We start from the raw sequence: 23,527 nt of genomic DNA, 5'->3' as shown, positions 1-23,527 counted from the left end.
GCTGTATGTGTTATCCACACAAATTTAACCAAAAATGATTTGTAGGACTTATTTATTTTTTTGGGCATTAGAGATTTATTTTCACTAGACTTAATCCATGCTCAAGAAAGGACTGGGTTACACATCATCTCTTGACTCTGATGATCCTATCAACAGCCAACACCTTGAGAGAATTTAAATGAATGAATAAATTTATTCCATTTTATTTTTCATCAATGTTTATGTATTCCTTGGCTCTGTATACAGAATAGATCCACATCAAATCCTATCACATGAAATGGAATTAGAACAAGTAGGTATTAAGAAATTTTGTGAGTTGGTATTCTACCGTCAGATTGTTAATATTGTGCCTGATTTGTACTTAGTACCGTAATAGCTATTACTAAGTGTTGACAGGGAGTACCTATTTCTTTATTTATATTATTAATTACTCAATTGTTTTTGTTTAATATCTGCGTAATTCACACAATCTTTAAATTTTTTTATCCAGACATAAATTCATTTTTATTTGTTACCAATGGCGACTTCTTTAGACCCTAAACCTCCCAACATACTGGAGGCTATTTATGGGTAAATGATCTAATAAGTATATTTTAATGCGCTAAGACAAGTGTTGTTAGAGACTTAAAATAGTGAAAAATGTTTGAATGATTTTTGTCCGATTATTGTATGCAGGTTTATAAATTTATTATTCACAATTGTTAAAAAAAAATAAATAAAAAAAATGGGCCTGTATTATAATTATGAAATATTTTTTATAAATTTAAGCAATATTAAAACATTCCGAAATAATTAACGGCATATATGAAATACCATTTAAATAAAATAAATAATATAGAAAAAATTAAACTAAAACTTTAATCGGTAAATTACTAAATAACTAATGAGAAATAATTGAATATGAAACAAAAGGTCAAAAAATTATAGATTTAAGAAAAAGTATAGTAGAGATGAATAAGAGGTGGTAAAGATAAGAAAATTAAAAAAACCTGTAGAGTATAGGTGATGGTAAAATATAAAGTTGAAATTCTGAATCTATTTTGGAGGAACAATATGAACATAGTCTAACAGAGCAGGTCCCTCTAGCAAAGATAACCAGGTGCCCTTTATTCCTACCCTTTTGACCCCCAACCCCAATGGGACCTTCGGAAAGATACCGTTTACTGGAGATTGTTTTTTCCTATTAATTTCTTGATAATGATCTTTACAATTTAATTTAGAAACATTCCAATGTGCTTGGGGTCTAAATTTATAGGGTTCTGCCAAAATTTCCATTCCTGAATGTAACGTTTTAAAATAACTTCAAGCAATGAGTTAGATCTTTTTTAAGCTCTATGTTTTCATATGGGTCACTTTAAATTACCCAAAATTTACAACTATTGGCGAACTGATTTTTTTTCTCTATAAAACACAGTTTTCTCTTATTCAACGAACCGAAATAGTTTCCTGCAAATATTGAAGTCATTGCATTTTTCATTAGACGAAAATCCTTTGGATAGATTGGTTAAATTAGACCATACATCTACAGAAGAGGGCAAATATGCTGCAAAACTATATATACTATGTTAGGGAAGTGGCATTGTGTTAAAATTAGTGATATACATGGGAAGGAGGATATAGAGGTAGGTGGGGTAAAGGTCATTGCATAAAAGTTGTGAAAAAATTATTAAAGGGTAAGTTGGGCAAAGGGCATTTGATGTAAACTAATAATTCTTATACAAACTTTGAGGAGGGGACTTCACAAGCCAGTAGGATCCCTTAGAATACGATGAAACATAAATTAAAAAAGGGGGTCATATCATTAGGTTATTCTTCAAAATATATATGTGTGATGAAGTGGCATGACCAAAGACATTGTCATAGTTTCTTCAGAACACACAGGGAATTTTGTAGAAACCAAATCCAGTAAAAAAAATAATACCAGAAATGAATTCAAAATATACTAATTAAATTAATGATTTATTATATCAATAAATAACAAAATATTTCAGAATCATTATAACAATCCTAAAAAAAAAAAAAATAAAAGTTCATATGAGAATTCAGTTGCTTATAAGAATCTGTCATCATAATTTAAATATCCTCAGTTGGCTGAGAATACTTAAATGCCTGTCATGATGACAAACTACTAATTTTTAATTATAACGACAATTTTTGTATATGGGATACGGAATTCTACAATGATTTTGTCTTTCACATTTGGTTGATATTCTGCACCGTTTGTGAGTAAATTGTCAATAACTGTACAGTTTACAGTTCTTCAGAACTTACAACTTAAGGATGCATCAGATTGGAATAATTACCCATATATTTTTTTTGTTTTAATTACATTTTTTAGATAAAATATATATTCTATCATTAGTCTCTTCAAATGATTTAACAAAATCAAATTCTATTTGTTTTTAAAGAAAGTTTTGTCTAGTTTACTGTGTTGTAAAACAGAATTATTTAAATTGAAGAGTTTTTGAGTTACTGTATTTGTCAATCACCTCTTGTGGAAATAAATAATGATACTTTTTGTTTAATAGGAAATAAATGTTGCCAACTTTATCAAACGATTAAACAATAATGAAGCCTGTGTATCAGAATAAAAATTATTTTTATAAATGAAATAATGTATTTGTATTTTGAGATATGTAATGGTGTTTATCACAGAATAACAGAAAGCTGTAATGAAAAATTATATAAAATATATATTTTTTTAATTGAATAAGGAAATATATTTAATAAAAATCAAAATATAAGCAAACAGCATTTTCTTATTATGACTAGACAAGTTACAGCCTACAAAATATTCAAAAGTCAAACTCTTATACATAAATACTATATGTAACACAAATTGACAAAAACAGTAAAAAATAAAAATATCACAATATCGCACTTAACATAATACCTAATAAATAGATACTAATAATAACATTGAAACAAAAACAATTGACTAGTCTAAATAAAATTGATGATTATTTTCCCTATAATACTGTTTAGTTTTGTACATTATTATATATTAATATTGGAAATTACTGAGATAAAGCTGCAATAGGAAAAAACATTATAAGTTCTATAGCTAAAAGTGTAATCCTACTAAATGTGAAGACATTATAACTAGTTTTATACTTGATTCTTTTACTAGAACGGTGGTGAGCAAAGGTGAAGGCTTGAGGCTGAATAGAGTTTATGGTAAAATTCTCTTTCAACACAGCCTCATTGCTTCATATTCAATGAAACAATTAGTACCATTTTTTAAAGAAATTATGAAATAGTGTACTGATTTTAAAATATATTAAGTTGTTTTTTTTTTGTTTTTTTTAGAAAAAGATATATATATATATATAGTCTTGGAGAACTGGAGAAAAAACATTCATTTTTTAAAATAAATCCTGGAATGGACTTTCTTAATGTAATAATTACAAAAAAAAATTGTGTGCTTTCGAAAACAATTAGTAAGAATCCAAATGGTGAAAAAAAGTGGTTTTGTTACGAAGTAAGTCTGAAGTTCGATTTAATATTCAGAATATTGATTGGCACTTTTGAAGTAATATTATTCACAGCCTTTGAATTGAAGCCAGGTTGTCCAGCTTTCCCCACCAGCAACACTTCCCTCTTTTCCCTTGCCTGAGTGGCCCAAACAAGAAAAAGCACGATTCCCAAACACGTTTTTAAAAAATAACATTAAAAAATCTTTATAGGACCATTTTGGTTCTTTACCAAGTTTTTTTTTTTTTTTTTGGGAACATCTGTTTTAATTTTTTTTGATTTCCCAAAAAAGTTATCGTAACATATTATGATTTTTGGATAAAATATTTATGGTGGATAGCGACCGACGAGCCGCTCATAGTTTAATGAGTTAAATCGCCAACTTTGACAGGCTCGTAACTTTTTATTTTTTTACAAAACATTATCAACTGCAATTGTCAAAAGCAAATCGGTTTCACCTTTTTAAGAGCTAATATGTGCTATTTTTTTGACACCTTTATGATTTTTTTTTTGCCATGTTGATTTTTCCTAAAAAACATTGGTTCCACTATATTTATCCTAAATATCACATTGAGAAAATCCCTTCTAGATTTATTTTTAAAAAAAAATTGCTCCTAGACTAATAAATTTATAATTAATTCATTATAGAGAGAAGCAATCTTACAGGTGGAGGGGGCTGTTTTCTCTGATCTTTAAGTTAACAGACAGTAGCTGAGATCTCATTTTTTATTTATCTTTCTCTCTCTCTTTTTTTTTAATCCGTTTATCTTTCTCATAAGAAAAAATAGAGTAAATATAACTTTCATTTTGTAATAGATGTAGTATAATCAAATATTTTAACATAACTCATTCTTTAGGTAGGCTTCTTACAATTAGTTAAAAAAGAAAATTAATAAAGAATGCTTGCTCTCCACTATACTAGAAGAAATTTAAGTAACATCATTTTCAGTTGAAGCTACTTTCTATTAAGGACGTTATCTATACTATCAGTTATTTATCAGTAAAAAAGTACTGTATAGCCTATCAACTTTATACTTTAAGTCAAATATGATTTATAATTAGATATTACAAGAATTTATGTGAATTCTACTCATTTATGAATCTAAAGGAAAGGCAGTACTTTTCATTACAACTTCCCATTCCCCTCCTCACAATCAGCTATTATTCTTTTAAATAATTTAACCAATTACGTCAATGCCACTTAGTTCAAAATTGTACAACTATTTTTACAATTTTACAACAATTTGTAAAAGGGAGAAGAATTTGAATGTAATTGAGTTTAACTAAAAGAAAGCTGAACTTTCAATTATTTTTAATTCATTCTGCTATTGAACTTAGATTAAACTATGGCAGAGAAATTTATTAAAGTGGAAATACAGTAGCACCCTAATTTGAATAGATGTTTTTTTAACAACATAAACCATTAATCATGTTCATATGTTGATTTTTTATTTGATTTGGCTAATCAGTCCTAACAATAAAACAGGTAATTATAGCATATCAGTACCCTGTACCAATACACTAACAGATCACTGAGTCAATAATTCAAAATATAATACAGTGAACCCTCATTGTAATGGAAAATCAGGTACAATGCAGGTTATCCATTCTCAAATAATCTTAAAATAAGTTGGTAATATATTATATTTTTTCTATTTTCCACACTCCAGATAAAAATAATATTAATTAAATTGGCTATTTGTTGAAGGTGTCAAAGTTATCTTTTAAGCCTGTAAAATTGTTCCTAATGGCTTTCAGTAAACTAAAAATTATGAAAGTAAAGCAAAATGGCTTGAAGCAATTAAAATAAATGAAATATTTCCAGAAAAATAACAAATTAGCAAAGTATATCTATTAACAAAATGTTTTTTTTTTCACTGAATTTTTTTATGACTTATTATCATTGATGTATAATATATATATTTATTTTTTTTCAATACTTTACATTTTTCTAAATCTGATACACTATGGGTATACCATAGGAGATTTAATTTTCTCTTGACCTACAGTAAAGTGAGGGTACACTGTATATCTAAACAATTTCATAAATAAATGCCTAATTCGGGGTAAACAATTTTTTGACCATTGAGTGAAAAAAACTCCATCAGTGAAGGATGGGATGCAGACTTGCAAAAAAAAGAAGGATGAACCACTTCATCTTGAATCATTAAAAGAAACCTAATGCTATGAGGTTTCGTAGACTAAATTAGAATAAATCTAAAGCGTTTTCCATAAAATATGGATGGCACTATTAATGGCAAAAGTCCATATTATACAAATTCAAATGAAGTAATAAAATTAGTAGTTAAAAATATGTTTTAAAACCTCTTTATTAATTGTTAAGATAACAAAAGAAAATTCAAATACTTCTTTGGGTTGATTTAACATCATTTAAATTGATGAAAAGATTTACATAATATTTTCAAGAATAGAAAGGAGGAGAGGATATGAGACAAGCCACTTATTTACAAAGTATAACTAATAAATTTTTGAAATATTTTATATCAATAAAGTTAGTTTTACTCACCTTCAACTTGAAATTACCTAATTTTTACACTTAAGAACAATTTTTAGGTAAAGGCTTCAAAATAAAACATTAAATAGCATATAGGATGACTTAATAATTATTGATCAGATAGTACTTTTAAATCTTCTACTCTAACTAAACATGGGTGGAACGAAGTCTGACGGTTGATACAGAGGGTTCAGAAGTTGAAAACATTTCGCATTCATTACATTGAGATGCTTCACAAAACAGCTGACATTGCGAACACTGCTCTGCAAGACATCTACCAGAAGCACAACTTACCTCACAAGAACTGCACTGAAGGGCAGCAGAAGTACTACAACGTAGTGGAGGGCTACACACTTGTAGATAGGAGTGGGGTGGACAGGCGTATGATCTCACTGCTCTGAATTGGCCTCTGCTAAGAGGAAGCTCCTCCGCCCAAGTCTACTTTCTCTTTTTCATCAACCGAGTCATACATTGGATATTCAAAACATAATAAAAACTTCAATGCCTTTGGTACTTCCACATATATCCCTGGTGGTATTGGTATTAGAGGAGATGTGCTGGATTTATAGAATCTATATTCATGATTACTAAAAAATAAACAATAATAATAAATGAGTTTCATTCACATAATTATAATAAACATATTAATATATAGTAAAAAATATATTATATTCTACCGGCTTCTGAATATCATCCTTTAAGATGATCAAACGATTTTTCGAATAATAAATGATTTAACATAATTATATAAGTATGGATGGTGGTAGGGTAAAAAAATGGCTGCCAAGTACCTTTTAATTTTCTTTATGTATATATATCAGTTTTACTTGAATAATGGAATAAAAAAAGTGCTTTTTTTTTTTTTTGCTTAACGTGTTTCAAAGATAATGTATTTTCACCATAAAGGGTGCCACATCTTCATCTAACATTGTACTAATTTTTTCTTGAACATTGGTGTTAGGTTGTGTTGTTTTTTTTAATAGTGACATATTTTGTTTTGCGACATGTTGGAAACAGTTTTTTTTGTGAACAGTGATGCTATAATAAACAGACATGACTGGCTATGTATGGCATGAAGACTGTTAAGTTTTCACAAACTAAAGATGAATCCTAGGTTTTTACTGATTTTAGGGTGCAGGTATGACATACCCTGAACTTATCTTTTCCTGTCTCAATTGGGTCATATTGATTGTGGTCGGTCGACTGTGATTTTCATGATGCAAGTAGATCCTTATATAACAAGAAAGAAAAATTTCAGTTCCCAGCACCTCTTTCAGAAGTTTTGCACCTGTTAGAAATATCAGTAACAGCCAAGTAGAGCGATTTCTTTAAGGCTATACTTGTAGACTAGTCTCACTCTGCATCTCATCATTATGCAGGATTGTTTATGAATCAACTGGAATGGAGTCAGTGTGCCTCCAGATCAAACTATCCCATTAGGTTAATTTTAACAAACTCAATTTCTTGTAAACTAGTAGTATAACTAATTTTGTTTAAATTATTGATTTAATTTAATTATTTTTATTCATTTTGTTAAACTTTCTCTTTGTAATTTTGTATATTTGTATATGGAGAATATGAAAATTCACCACTAAAAGTTATGAGGTAATTTTGTTTCCTACACGAGATTCTGGCCAGAACTTGAGTAGGCTATTAAATTTGATATTACAGCCTGAATCTAAATTATATTTACTGTTAGAATTTTAAGTTAAAACCACATAAACTGTAATTCCTGACAGTGATTTGTCTTAATCATACAAAGTCATTTGTTTGCAATTTTATTTATCAATTTCTAACTGTTTTATATTGGAGACCATGTGGGAGGCAAGAATTTAGTCGGATTGACAGAATCGACAATGATACGAAAAAGTTGTATGCAGGAAACTGGAAAGCAGTCCCTCATGACAGGCAGGCGTGGAGAAGACTGTTCCAGGCAGCCAAAGATCTACAAGGTCTACCGAAAAAAAAAATCTAGCTGTTTTAATGCATAAGAACTGAATCCAGAAAACTGGATATGCAGAAAAGGCTAACCTGCTGGGTCTTAAATTAAAATAGATAATCAGCTGTACAGTAAATGCAAATTTGCTGGGGCGGGAATTTCAAAACTGAAATACTTATTGGTACTTTGGGCATTGCCCACGGACTATGGAAGGGTGAATCCTGAATTTAGATCAGAGATTTTCAGATTATGTATGCTTAAATTTAAAATCTATTTCGTGAAATTCTTTAAAAGAAAGATAAACCACACCTCTTTTCATATATATATATATATATATTCATTCAACAATGGCTTATCTCATAGATTTGGTCCCCATAAAGAATTTTAAAAGTAATTACCAATATCCTATATTAATAGATTTTTATAAGCTATTATTAATTCAAATATGATTTTGTTTGAGCAAGGATTAATTGTATTGTCAGAAAAATTTAAGTCATGGGCTATATTTAAATTTATGAATTTCCTGCATGAGTTTTGAGTGAACCAAACTAGAGAGGAATAAGTAATCTGAGCTCACATGACTGATTAGAACATATGGTTGCAGATTCAAAGCATTTGCATTGCATCATATTGCTTACCACAATACTTCTGCAAGCATCAACAGTTGAAATTGATATAAATAATGAAATGTACATACTTAAATGTGAACACCCATTTTTGGTGTAAAGAGACAGTAGCCAACTACAATTTAAATTGGATATTTGTATATGGATATGTATGTATGGATATGTATAGGTATTGTTGGATTAAATATACAATTAGAGACATAGCTTTTAGAATTACTTACTTTCGGTACTTTAAATCAGCATTACGCTCCACAAGTGGTATCCCAGAGACAAACAAAATAATAAAAGTAGTGAAGAGGGGACTTGCAATGGCAACCCATTCGGGTCCTTCAATTACATTTATAGATATTATAAATATCCCCCACCAAAGAAGAATTTCACCAAAATAATTAGGATGACGAGAAAGCCTCCAAAGACCTGCAAACATTTATATATATTTTAAAATACAAATTTTTATGATTTGAATAATTAGATAACAACTACTAATGCAGTAGCATAATAAATACCATTTTAACAAAGTGTGTTTTTAATAAAACAATCAGAAATAATTTCTAGAACTGGTATTATTTTACATTATGAAACTTTCTTATCAATACATTACGTATATATACTAATTAACATTAAACATATTTGATTGCAAATGAAAAACTAATTAATTTAATCAACATCAAATTTACTGCAATTAATCAGCTAGTGGGTTAGTTCAGTGTATATAGGCGTAAAATCCTGAGGTCGATTATGTCGTAGTTTAGTATACTGAAACTAAAATCATTTGGATAGCCTTTAGATGCGAGTTTAGGAGAGCACAAGTATAGTAGTAATTGAGACCAGGGCCCCAAGAGTAGACTGAAGCCCATCGGCACCTCAGTCCCATTTATCAACTAGTGAAGAATCATTTCTTAAGGACAGTTATCATCACCCTCTCCCTTTTCATTTTAGAATTTTTTTTAACCACCAAGAGTCCAAATTATTTGAAATCTAGTCTTTATTGCACATATATAGCATAAGGAGAATTATCATTAATAATTTTAGCTTCATAGACATTGTGGTTTTTGAGAAACAATAATCAAGAAATCAAATCAACAAGTGAGTGGTATTTGTTCTTTAATATGTTAAAATATAGATAAAACAGATTTCTTTCTTTTCTGATATCAGTCCAATTGGTTAAGTGTTTATTCCAGATGATCTTTGTATTATTCTGAAGAAAATTAAATTATCTTTTAAATGAGAAGCTATAATGTTCTAGGAACTGAACTATTTTTGAGTGTCTCTTTTTTTAGGTTGCAGACATAATTTATTGAACCATATCTTATATACCTATTTCTACAAACACCTGTCAAATTGGAAGGTAAATGAAAATACACATTTTCTTTAAAAAATCGATTTATTCAAATCAAGTTTAATTTGAATAATATTAGGCTTCATGTTTTAATTAATTATCAATGAGTAAAAATTGTTTTTAAAATCACAGAAATGATATTAATAATATTAACAGCTAAGGGTAATCATATTACTGTGCCTAATGAATACTTCTTCCGACCTATCCTCAGAACAATCTTCATTGATGTTGATAATTTTGTTCAATATCTTATTATATCTCCTGAATTTATTCATGATTGGAAAAAAGGGGGGGATTGGTTAAAATAAAAAAATACTGCACCCAAATTCTATCATCCCATTGTAAATACTTATAATAAGCGGAGATTGTGTACAATAATTAAAACTTTGGTACACTATCTTTGAAAAACGTTTATACACTGTCACTGCAGCAATCATAACGATTGTCTCTTGTTTCTTTGGCAGAGAGGATAAGGAATTTTTTTAAAGACAAAAATAAAAGATAACACTCAAGCCATACAATCTGCTTTAGTTTAGTTTACATTATAAAGGTGTAATTGAGATAAAAAATTGGAAGCATTGTAGTGAATAATTTTCTTTCACTCTTAAATTTATTATTGGAGAAATGATTTTACAAATGAAGCAAATATATAAGGATTGTTTATGAAATTAGGTAGCCAAATCAATTTGATGGGTTTTTTTAGAGATAGGTAAACTCCAAATTTCAGAAATTAGGAAAAATAATTGTGTGCATAAATTCTTTTGATTAAATGATTAATTTTCAATTTATAATGGTTAAAATAGATGCTATGATAATTTAGAGTATTTTATTTTGAAGTTTGGAATCCTTCAAACTGATGGGTTGCACAAACTTATTGTTAAAGTCCAAAATGTTCTGAAACCCAGCCTTATTACTTATGTATAGCATGAGGGCAACCACTATTAATAACTTCATAGCCAGTTATTTTTTAGATACAGTGATAAATAAGTTAATGGTATCTATTCTTAATTATGGAAACTTCTCAATTAAATGAATGGAATTTTTTCTTTTATACATTTTTCTTACAATAAATAAATTAAATCCGTTTGATTAAAAGGGTATGACTGATAGGATGATTTTCATGTATTTACATTTTTTTTTTTTTTGAGACCTGGGTATTCATTTATTCATTCTATGTACTTTTTACCATGATTTCAACCATTTTTATTTTCCATATTTTTTGGTTATAAAATATTTCAATAAATACATATTGTTGTCCACATTTTACAACTTTTAGGGAATATCGATTTCTGTTTCTGTTTTATTTTATTTTAACTTATTTTTAATCATGATTCCTAGAAAAAGGGTAAAGCAGAGGATGAACATTTATAAAATTTTCTGTAAGCAGTTAATACAAAAAATAAGTAATATAAGCAGCTCTTAGAATTTTCGTACCCCTCTTTCTTTTTGTAGCTGTGCTAATTACTTAAATTAATCTTGTGCCAATTGCTCTCAAGACTGAGGAATATGTAAATACCTAGAGTTTAAAATGCCAAAGAAGAAAGAATTAAAAAAAACAAAAAAACTTAGCCGCTAAGTATGTCATGGTGTTTGCAGAAAAACAATTTAAATGTGACAGTGAAGAGGTGCTGCATTGTTAGTGCAGCCATAAAAACATTTAAAACGATCAATGATTTTTGGTTTCATAATATGTGAAAGTGGCGAAACAGGTACAAAATAACAAACAAAACCAACTGAAAAAACAAACATTTTTGACTTCTGGAGGAGCAAGTTTAACTAAGTCAAATTTTAACACTGATTTGTGCCGGGCATTATTAAAGGTGAATATTCCTTTAAACAAAATAAATAATCCAGCCTTTAAAGTATTTTTAGAAAAACATATCAGGCAGAAAATGCTGGATCATATGACCCATTGATAAAATTAAGTAAAAGACATTTATTTATTTATACATTTATGGACAAAATAAAATTATTTATTAAGGCTTTTCCGATTTGGGTCTCAATAGACTAAAGGAAGGACATCCAAGGTGCATATGTAGCAAATACAAATGTTGGAAAACTCTCAGACAATCCTACAAATGCATCTTTATTAATCTGCAAATTTTCAGAAAAGAGCAACCATATTACTATAGCAAAGTTTTTCGATAACTCGATTGGTCTCTTTTGAAATGAGAACAAATGTGACATAAAGTTGTTGATTTAAAAGTGATTCATGTGAAATATTTTGAATACGATGTGCATCATGTTGCTGAAACAGTCAGATCTTTATTTCCAAATGTGGATGCATTGATATATCTATGTATCTAATGTAAAAAAAATATATTTAAATACCCCAGGTTGCATTAATATATTGAAAGAAATGTACCTGAGCCTAAGCTTTGCTAACTTAATAATCGACCAAATTGTAGTTGATTTTACAAAGAAAATCTAAAAATGCAGCACTTGATTTGCAGATTGACATCTTATTCATTCATGAAGGGTTACCAAGACCTCAATATAGACCTTAATGTTTACTTCTATTTATGATAAGTTAGATCATGGAAACAGGTCTATTCACATACAATTCCTTCTTTCAGTAGAACAACAAGAAATTTAACATTGCCTTAAAATAAAAAGACCACTTTACCTAAGATTGGGCATGGCCAAACATTAGCAAAAGAGAGAGTAGATACTATGTAACACACTCGTCTACAGTAAGATTTTAATGAATCAATTATTTATCTAGATCAGATATCAATTATCTAGATCAAATAATTGATTATAAATATAATCAATTATTTATATAGAATAGTGTACTGTTTTAACTTTCATAAAGGTAACATTTTCATTCCATGAATGAATGCATAGGGTACAAAGTAGAAGACAATTCTTTTACTTGGAATTCTCTGTAAACATTACTAGTTCCTCAATAATTTAAGGCCCCTATTCTATTGAGGGTATATAATTCTATGAAATGGATCAAATTTTAGGACGTTATTATACAAATTGATAACAACATAACTTATTATGGCAAATGTTGGCTCATTAGAAATTAGTGACATTTCCTAGATTATAACTATTTCTAATTGAATATTTGTAAACATATCAACATGCTGCTACTCACCATCATTGCACCATCTTCCTTTATTTGCAGGATCTTGATGAAAAGAGAACTTTTGAAGATCTGCATATGTTTCAATAATGAGGCCAGTAATAAACATTCCCGTACCGGTAGAATCCAAGGGAGTCATGGTTTTAGGAGCACCTCTGGCAATTGAATTGTGTGGCGCATTTATGAATATTACTGGAAGACTGACAACATATACCCAAACAGCCTGAAATCAAAACAAGTACATATAAATGAATCCTTTCCCAACTTACTGCCATTTAAACAGTGATTTTAGATTTTTTTTGTCATGTATCATTGTATAATGACTTAAAGAGAGAAGGCTCCAGGCAAATACAATTTTTCCTATTTTGAAGGTGATTTGCTTAATACTAAACAAAAAACAAAACAAAAAAAAAAACTTTAAAAACAAAATAGTACCTGAGATAAAAAAAGACCAACAAAATAAAATTATATTCTTTCAAGATGTTATCTTCAGACATCACGTCATTTACAACTGGACACAATGTAAAACTCACATATTGCAACGGAACATTATCACATGGCTTTGAACCTGTACTCATAATTAATATAAAACACAAACAAATAAATCAGTAATAGTAAACTGACCCTAACTGCATATATGAAACAGAGCTACTACTTTTTAAAAAATAAATGCAAGAGAAAAGGGGTGACTAAGGGGGAGGAAACAAGAGGTAAATTAAATAATTTGTAAATATTAATTTGTTTCACCATCTGACCTCTATTTTACATATTTTTTATCTTGGACATTTCAGGTAGAATACGTCACCCTCTTCAGCATCTATAATCTAACATCTTTTAAAATAAGCTTTTCTACTATTTTATATGATTAATTAATTGTATTTATAAATATCTAATATAGAAAAGTCAAACTGATAAATAAGTTTGTAACATTATTTTGTGTATACAACTAATCTGCCCCAGAATTATTGTGTAATGCACAAATTTTAATTATATAAGGTTTTTATATTAATTAATGTAACTACAAAAATAAAGTTAGGTCAATGACTAAATTTATAGATCAAAGATCAAAGTTTATTGAGAGACTTAGGGGGAGAGAGATAAAGTTTAATTACTATTACATGGTTGCATTCAAGATATCAGGAATAAATTAAAGGTCTTATTTTACCTTTAATGTGCACACCACACTTTTTTTTCTTTATTTTACATTCCTTTATTATATTTTTCTTTCCTAATATCATTACATTGTCAAAAGTGATTTCATGGTTGTGATTATTGATTGTTATGTAGTTACTTAGGACTGTTCTATCATATTAAATGGACTTTTTATGTTTGATAATTTTTTTATTTTGTAATGATACGTCTTTGTATATCTTACCACAGGAGCATATAAGTCGATAAATGTTATTGATAGTGCACATTTTGGATTGTGTCCTCAAGATGGCCAGGACCATAGACAAACAAAAACATTAAATAATTATTCATTGTTATATTTCCAACAATCATTTCCTTTTGTATTATTACTTTTTTTGTAATGAGATGTAGATGGTTGACTGTAGATTAATAATTGGAGAAGATGGTCAGGGGTGCTGTCAGCTAAATAAATAAATAAATAAACAAAAAATTATTTATTTATGCCGACATTTCGACCTGAGTTTTAGGTCTTTATTAGGCCTATAGAACAAAAGAGATAACAACCATCATTTAGAGAAGAAATGTGACGGCCATGCGGGTTGGGTCCCTGTGTGCTCGGTTCAGAACGTTGAGTCGTCAACATATTTTTTTATTAAAAATTATGTCATTAGGAAACTGTGGAATAACAGAAATGAGTAGATCGTTAAGTGCGATATTAGAAAGGTTGGGGGCTAGAGGATTTAAAGAAAAGGGGAGAAAATTTGGAAGAAAAGGATGGAGGGTGTTGGAGGTAATCAGAGACAGTATTGCAAATGGTAATGCGTGATAACTCCTTACTATCATTATAATTATGAAACAGGGGTCGTTGATAATGTATTCTAATGGTGTAATCTCTTTTGTTCTATAGCCCTGATGAAGACCTGAAACTCAGGTCGAAACGTCAGCAGAAATAAATAATTTTTTGTTTATTTATTTTATTTTTTTGCTGACACCACCCCCATCCATCTTCTCTAATTATTACTTGTTTTATTATTTCTGGATTATGATTATCAGAATTCCAATGATAAATTATTTAATTTAACTATTAAATTAAAAAAATCAATTATTTCTTAATAAACCCATTAAATACATAAATATGTATATTCACAAAATTCCTCTTGTTCTTATGGTTCACTGTTAGCTGGTTGCTTAAGCAAACAAAATTAAAATGCATGGCGAAGTTGATAAGTAATAAAATTAAGTAAAAAATAAACATCAATACATTAATAATAAACATATGTAAGTGTGCACAAAGCTCATGAGATTTAAATTAAGATAAGGAATGAGGTAAGCATAATCAAAAACACTTACTCCATCAAATTACTGTATATGATGAAATAAATGTACTACTAAACAAATAACCTGTAAGGATTAAATTAAGACAACTCAGTCAATTACAAATGGATAAATGTAATAGTACTACATTCTCGACATACCTGAAAGGTCCAGAACACAGCAAACCTTATGACATTACTCCTTCTATTTTCAAATCTAGCATCCCTTCCAATCTGCACTATTCTATATAACAAATAACCAGATAACCGGACTCCCCAAAGACAGACAAAAATAGTGACCATAAACTGACGATTGTCATAAGACTAAAAAGATGAAAAACATATTAATGAAGTAACCAATACATCATAAAAAAAGCTAAGACAAAAAATTAAGTACCTACCGGTTTCAGCTGAGCTTGGCCCAGAAGAAATGTTAATACTGCAATAATGAGGAAATTCAATCCTCCCGCAAAATCAGTCAATTTATCAAATTCAAAGTATGAGGCAATAGCAAAGAAAAATAACTGTAAAGAAACAGTAACTATTGCACTTATTCCTAAATGAGTGTCATCCAAGATATTTACAGCCATTTTAAAAATAATACAAATCAACTCCGAAAATATTTCATCAAATTATTTTAATCAAAAAATATTTTAATTTTTAGAATTATTTTGTAAAAAACATATGGTAGACCAAGAATATATCATTGTAAAGAAAATAAACATTATTCACTAAAACTTGTAATGTCAGACTTCACACCTAGTATCTTATCAAACATGACATTAAACTAAACCAATCAACCATCCTTCTGAAAGCTAATGCCAGTGGCAGCTAGATAACACCAGTGCTAAAAATGTTTATGTTCTTAGTGTGGGTACAAACTAAATTTGTGATTAGTATTATTTAATTAGGTAATAATAAAATTGATTATTAATGTTTTATATTTCGAAGCACATTAGACAAAAATAAAAGTAAATTTTACAGTCCGTACACTGACAAAAAAGTATTTGTAATTTAAAGTAAAAGTAATCTTTTGTAAAAAATATTGTATAAAGAATAACGTCAGTAGAACAGCTCAGATATCTTAAAATAATGTTCCTCCCTAATTTTTCTAAATTTGACTATGAAATTTGGGGTTTTTGATAAGCCTTCTGGTTATTCATCAATAGCATTGGTGACAATCAAAGAACCATACATATGAAAAAACTCATATTCATTCTTTCGTTCTTCGTATTTCAATAGTGCTGTACGCTTTTATTTACTCCCCCAAGTAACAGCACCCCTCCATAAGAGAAAAATATTCCATCCCTCAATGATTGGCTGATGAACTTTTATACCAAAGCCTGCTGACATCCTCATAGGGTGAGGGTATACTTCCGATAAAAAACCGGTGTTCCATATCATTCAGGGATAGATGATGTCTATTTTCTACCAAGTGTAATAATAGTTGGGATCGGCAATCAATTGCCCACCAACAAAAGTGTCTTTTTCACTTGGTCCCACGGCAATTTAGAGAAACAGCTCTAAGCATTCTGGGATATAGAGATTGATATAACGTCAAGCTTCCATTGACTGGTGATCCGGCGGAAACCCAGAAATGGCCTCTAAAAGATTCTTCTCTCTGGAGAGGAGGATGAAGAAGGACTCTCAGGCATCACAGAGCTACAAGGGCTTCATAAAGGAGTCTACTGACTTACATAATCCCTCGCCATCCGGTCTAGCAGCAAAGTCATAGGGGAGCCCAGCTAAGGGTTGTATTCAATGCTCAATGTCGAAAAGATTCAACGATATTCTTCTCGCTGGCCTCAAATTCCAAAGGGATCTGTTTGATATCATGATTTTATTCAGACTTTATTCTAATCCCCTCTGTGCAGTTCCAGTTAAAATGTATAAACAGATACTGGTACACCCCAATCAGCGATATCTGCAGCATGTACTTTGGATAAACAATCCCCCTGAACAGTTTGAGCAGTTCCAGTTTACCTACAGTAACTTATGGTCAAACCTCCAGGACCTTCCTGGCAATGCGCACAATCCAGCAATTAATTAAGGATGAATAGGAGGTTTGTCTTTTAATTTTTATGTCCACGTTTGTTGATGACATTGCCACCGGAGAAAAATAACTTAAGGAAGCAAGTTCTCTACATCAAGAGATTTGTTTACGATTTATTAAAGGTGTCTCCATTAAAAGTGAGTACACACGTTCCCAAGGTTCATACACACGGTGTGAAGTGATACCTGATCAGGGCAATGCTGCTACGGAATCAGTTAATCTAACTAAGGAACAAAACGTTAACCGTATTTTATCTCTTTTTTATTCGAATAAGCATCATATGTTTGTGCCTCGGAGTCCTCACCAGGACTGATTGTGGATGACATAAATCATTTTCACATTTAGCTTACCACTCATTTATAGTTATTTTTCTTTATCATATATTCGTTTAATTTGATCACTCTTTTCACAATTCAAAATCCCTTTTGAAAATGGATCTTGTTCAGTAGCTTTACGGTGTCACTCCCCCATACTTTGGATAAGGAAAAAACCTGACTCAAACACATCCCAAACCGTTTCCAGCCTTGCTGTTGGGCTCGCGAGATTATCGGTTCCATCCATTTCATTTATTCAAAGAACTCATTGAAAGGACGGGCCTAACGTTGTTCGGTGCCTTGCTCATATATATTAAGAAGCATGTCCCACATTTGGTTCGCAATAACATACATGTTAATAAGCTTTCTCTCATTAGGAGTTAAAATTGATGCGATCAAACCTGGGGTTATATTATTCTAGTTTGTTGCATTCGGCCGGATCCTTATTGAACTTTTTCACATCTCAAGTATCAAGTAGTTGCTTCCGTTATCAATGCCTTAGGCTTCTTAAAGAGTCCTATATACTGCCTGTAGGACGTCATAAATTAATAAATGGATTCTCCATTACTATCAATTTAAAATTATATTAAATATATATTTAAAATTTTATTTGTATTGGAAGAAGATAGTTGACCGTATGAAGTAGATTGTAGGAAGATAGTCTGGGTGGTGGTCAATAAAGGTGTCAAAATAGTAGAAAAAAATATTTATTGTTAACCAATGTTTGCAGGGCTGTCTTGATTGAAAGAAGGATGACAACTGAGTTGTCAATGTCATTCAATTATCATCCTTCTTTCAATCAATACAGGCCTGACGAAGCTCAACAAAGTGGGGCGAAACGCTGGTTAACAATAAATATTCTTTACTATTTTGGTATCTTTAGTGACCGCCACCTGGACTATCTTCCTATAATTAAATTTAATAAAGATTAAAATTAAATGCTCTACGTTGATCTATCATGTTCTCACGTAAGCTTCATAAACGTGGACTGTAAGAAAGTTCAAGGAAAATGATATCCTCATCTTTGAGAGAAAGATCCTTCGAAGATTTGGTCCAATCAAGGATGGGTTACCACTTTAGAAGACGGCAAAATGCAGAAATATACAAGCTATATGGGGAAGTTAATGTCGTCAGGGTTATACAGACGTCTTCGCCAAGCTGGACATGCTGCCCAGGAGAATATGGATGATACACTAAAACGAATCTTAAAAGGAAACCCCTACAGAGCTAGAGGGCGGCTAAAATTTAGATGGAAGGACTGTGGCGCAAGATGCCATAATACTGCTAGGAATAAGAAAATGGAAAACAGCGGAACATCTGGTAAAAGCTTAGCAAGGTGACTAAGGCCCATATTAGGCTTAGCGCCAAGGAATTGAACTATACTGAACCAAAGTTACTTGGCAACAAAAGTGTACCACTGTTATCATGTTATTTTGTACTATTGGTGGATCTACAAATATTTTTCTTTGAGAAATTGGATATCATTCTATTATGTTCAATTATAATTTCAAATAACTCTTACTTAATAAGTAGTGTTAAATCAATTCTCTTTTTGCCCAATATCTAATTACCTAATATATAAAAATACTTTAAATGGCCTTTAATAGATAGAACACTCGTGAGAATAGGAAAAAAAAAAAAAAAAGAACTGTAGCGCGGAATAATAAATATTATCACCTGAAAATTGCCCTTATTATCACCTTGAAAGCTGCATAGTGACGGAAGGGAGTAAAAACGGTTTTGACAACCTTAGGCAATGTTTCTCGTACGCAGTCATTTTTGTTTCATGAAACTACTTTTTGAATTACTAGGGGATACGCAAATCAAGCTACTAAGCGGTCCATTATAACAGCTGCGGTTCCTATGAGTGATATTATAAGTTAAGAGGTCCATGTTGAAGCCGTTCCAAACTGCTCCTATTACGTATTAGGTTCCATGGCTTAAGCAGTTCTGAACCAGTGTGTAGTTCCTTCAGCTGCTTGTGTGGTAGTTTGTAGTTTCATTATGTCTCAACTGAAAATACAACGTTTTGACATTACTGAATTCTTGGAGGAGTATCAAAAGTTTCCATGCCTTTGGAGGAAATGTGATCCAGATTATAAAATCCGCGCGAAGCGAGATGAAGCTGAGAGATTTCTTCTTCATAGCTTCAATTTTGGTTCAATAACGGAATTGAGGCAAAAAATTAGAAGTATTCGAGGAACTTATAATCAAGAAAGAAATAAAGTGAGAAATTCATTGCGAACTGGCATGGGAAGAATTTTTAAATATAAACCTAAATTGATTTGGTTTGATGTAGCTGATAGCTTCTTGAAGCAAAATGAAGAGGAAAATGGATATGATTCAAATATGGTGAGTAGTCTTAGTTTTATTTACTTTTACAAATGTAGTGATAATTCAAACAGCTAACTATAATTGTAAATTAAAGTTGTTAGGAAAGTTTAGAAAAATAAAATTATTATATTAAATTCAAATCATAAGTTATTGCAAATTCATGTTTTCTAACTCTCACTTGTCATGTCGTGGTGCTGGCGTTGCATTAAAGTAGCCATACATAGTTCTCTGTCATTACCCTTGTGCCATTAATTATTAGACCATTAATTATTCTCCTTGGGTCGTGTTCTTTTGTTGTTATTATCATAATTTTATTTGTAGATATCCTGATGACATAATGTAGAGCACTTTTAGCAGTTTTGGTACATCACAAGTACCCTACTCAATTTGTACATCATATAAATCGGGCCTTGATGCAAAAAGTACCTTCCATCAAAGCCCTGATGAAGGTCTGACTTCGGACCAAAACATTGGCACTGATTTAATAAGTTCTACTTATTTGTGATCTACACTGATTGTACCATCTCCTAAATCATTATTGTATCAGAATGATTTGGTATAATGTCAGAACAATAGCTTGTACATTGTATATTTACCTCTTAAGTCATATTTATGTTTATTCAAGAGATTGTATAGATGTGACCTCTTTTGTCATGTTTGTATTGATGTCAAAGAATATAACTTTTTTACCTTTCCATTTTATTTGTTTATATTTTATCTGAATAAAGTTCAACCCTAGTTGAACCAATCATTTTTTTTTTTTTTTAATTGTATTGTATCAGCTATATCTTTTATTTATTTTTTTTCAAGAATTCTCATTTCAAAACATAAATCCAAGATCTAGCATTATCTTTAACTTTACTAGACTTAGATAAGGTCTAACAACTACATTTTTTTAATTCAAGGTTATAATACTGGCTTGTAGTATATCTTTTTTCTGAGATATTTTTAATTTTCTAACCTTATACAGTTCTTCTCCAGTGCACATAACTCTGGAATTTCAAAAGTGATGGGATAATTTATTTTATAGATTCTTATAGCAAATGAAATTTTATGGAGAATTCATGTCAGGCACTTTATTGACCTAACATATCCTAAAGACTTATATCATCAAAAACCTTATAAAGTTTTTTACAGTTTTTGATAATTTGCATACAATATCTAAGAATCCTAAACAATAAAATTGTTTTAAATTCAATATCCATTTAAAATCCACCATCCTAATTGAAACAATTATTTATTAAGGGTCACCATTGTTGTAACCCTTTTAGTTGTGCGCAATATTTTTAGGTGTGCAGTGCTTTTGTGCCAAAAAAAACAAACAAAAAACCTTTAGTTTCCTCGGCTGGTTCAAGAAACTAAGAATAACTGTAAAAAAATTGTTTGTGCTTTGGCGTATGGCTGATCAAAAAAGTGCTCGATATGATTTTTCTTGAAATTTCGATTGCTAGAGAATCCGTAGAATAAACTACTCCATCCCACTGGAAATTCCGGAGTGTAGTATGCTGGAGGAGATTGGAAAATTTACACCTCAAGTACAGACCAAATGCCACTGTTATGGCCTAGTAAAAATCAAATGTCATCCTTCTATAAAAGTCAGTCCTAGATATTTTACTGAATTAGTTTGCGGAAGCTGTTGGTTGTATATATACTGAAGGACATATGTCAAGACGGAGTGCGAATGTTAAGTGTTGGGATTTGTTGTCATTTAGTTTGATTTTCCAAAGTTTAAACCAGTCCTGAATTTTTATTAAATAGTTTTGTAGGGTCAGTGAGACTTCCATAGATGTCTAGCAAAGATGGCTTTATTGTTGGTGTTGGGCGCAGTGAGGGTGTTATCGAATGGGAGATAATGTGTGTGTGTATTGTATACAATAGTGATGCCAGAATTGAACCTTGAGGTACTCCGGCCTTTGGATAGATATTGGATAGATGATGTTTCTGAACCTTCCCATTCAGCTAAAAACCTGTCAGAAAGAAAGGAAGATATATTAGGTAGTATGTAACAGGTATAAGTGATTTAAGTTTTAATAGAAGTCCTTGATACCATACTTTGTTATATGCCTGAGCTACATCTAGAAATACATCAGCTGCATATTGCCCTTCAATCAAACATCAAATTAGTGGTCAGGAATGATTTTTATTTCTGTAGCTATGTCATTCAGTCTTTTGTATAAGAGTTTTTCAAACAATATTGCTGACTGGGAGGAAACTAATACGATGTGTGAAAATTTCCACTGCTAAAGGAATTTTGTTGTTCTAAGTTTAGGATTTAGAGTGTAGTGAGAAAGATTACAGTTTTACTGGGCATTTCTTTGACTAGCTCTGCAGTGATGAGATTACAACCAGGAACTTTTCTTTTAAGCAGTAGTTTAATTTCACAAAATACTAATGATGGAATATATGTGTATATGTATACATATAATAATATACATTATTAATATCATTCATCATTTAGAAGTAATGGAGGTAAAAACAAACTTGTTTCAAATATTCCAGATGGTATTGATATTAAATATATGGTATTGATATTTGGTATTAAATAATGTAAAAGAGAATAATAATACAAAATTTATTTGTGCAGGTAACAGAGGAAGAGGATTGTCTCACAGAAATGGAAAGAGAAGAGGAATCAACTTCTCCAGAGCAACACCAGTCAGATCAATCAACCCTGAACCTAATTCTAGGCTCAAATTCTGTACAACATCCAACCTCAAAATCCGAACAAACAACCTCTCAGTCTCCTAAGCAAATGCATTTTATAAATCAAAAGAGAAAAAGAGAGAAGGGAGGACCTCAAAATCAAAAGAAAATTGCCAAATTAGATGATCCGTTACATAATGCTGTAAATGTGCTTAAAAAAGTTGCTTCGCGTTTACCCTCTACCAATGAATTTATTATTTTTGGCAATCATGTTGCTTCGCAACTACAAAGACTTCCACTTGCAGAAGCTCTTCAGTTACAAGCTGAAATACACTCCCTCATTACGTCTGCTCGTGTACAAAATCTTCAGAATTCTTCCTCAGTTATAAATGAACAGCTCACTACAAACTACTCAACCTCACAGGACTCATCACACCACCAAAATGCTGAGCCTCGTGTGAATGGTGACAATTTTCTGTCGAGTTAGTACTATCACAATAGTGGGAACTTGTGGTATTGTTCTTATCTACACACCAATAGTTAACCTGGTGACAGTCAGTTGGAAAAATGGTGGATGTTAAATTGGTTGCTGCAGTAGATGCGATTGTTTTAGAAATTATAAAAAAATAAATAAAAAAAAATGTGTACAAGAAATTAAGTTCTCAGAAGAAATTAACTATCTAGAAGCACCTTACCCTAGTAAAGGAACTTTGAGTCGAAGATCTGCTTAGTTTCATAAACCTACTATGGATGAA

General features: G+C 30.6%; 2 protein-coding genes across 2 annotated transcripts; one reads left to right on the top strand and one right to left on the bottom strand.

Moving 5' to 3' along the window:
- Positions 1–3,313: 3,313 nt before the first annotated feature.
- LOC106680187 (uncharacterized) lies at positions 3,314–16,246 on the bottom strand. The gene is made up of 5 exons (XM_014419716.2): positions 15,830–16,246; positions 15,591–15,752; positions 12,997–13,207; positions 8,776–8,971; positions 3,314–6,576 (listed from the first exon to the last, which is right to left on the bottom strand). The coding sequence occupies exons 1-5, from the start codon at positions 16,016–16,018 to the stop codon at positions 6,402–6,404; spliced, it is 933 nt and encodes a 310-aa protein (XP_014275202.1). The 5' UTR covers positions 16,019–16,246; the 3' UTR covers positions 3,314–6,401.
- Positions 16,247–19,345: 3,099 nt separating this feature from the next.
- On the top strand, positions 19,346–23,324 carry LOC106680173 (uncharacterized). The gene is made up of 2 exons (XM_014419691.3): positions 19,346–20,147; positions 22,714–23,324. The coding sequence occupies exons 1-2, from the start codon at positions 19,800–19,802 to the stop codon at positions 23,257–23,259; spliced, it is 894 nt and encodes a 297-aa protein (XP_014275177.1). The 5' UTR covers positions 19,346–19,799; the 3' UTR covers positions 23,260–23,324.
- The last annotated feature ends 203 nt before the right edge of the window (positions 23,325–23,527 follow it).

Source organism: Halyomorpha halys, unplaced genomic scaffold (genome assembly GCF_000696795.3).
Source record: "Halyomorpha halys isolate HHAL.00 unplaced genomic scaffold, Hhal_1.1 Scaffold249.1, whole genome shotgun sequence".
In the NCBI taxonomy this organism is placed as follows: domain Eukaryota; kingdom Metazoa; phylum Arthropoda; class Insecta; order Hemiptera; family Pentatomidae; genus Halyomorpha; species Halyomorpha halys.
This window is presented reverse-complemented; position numbering and strand designations above follow the sequence as displayed.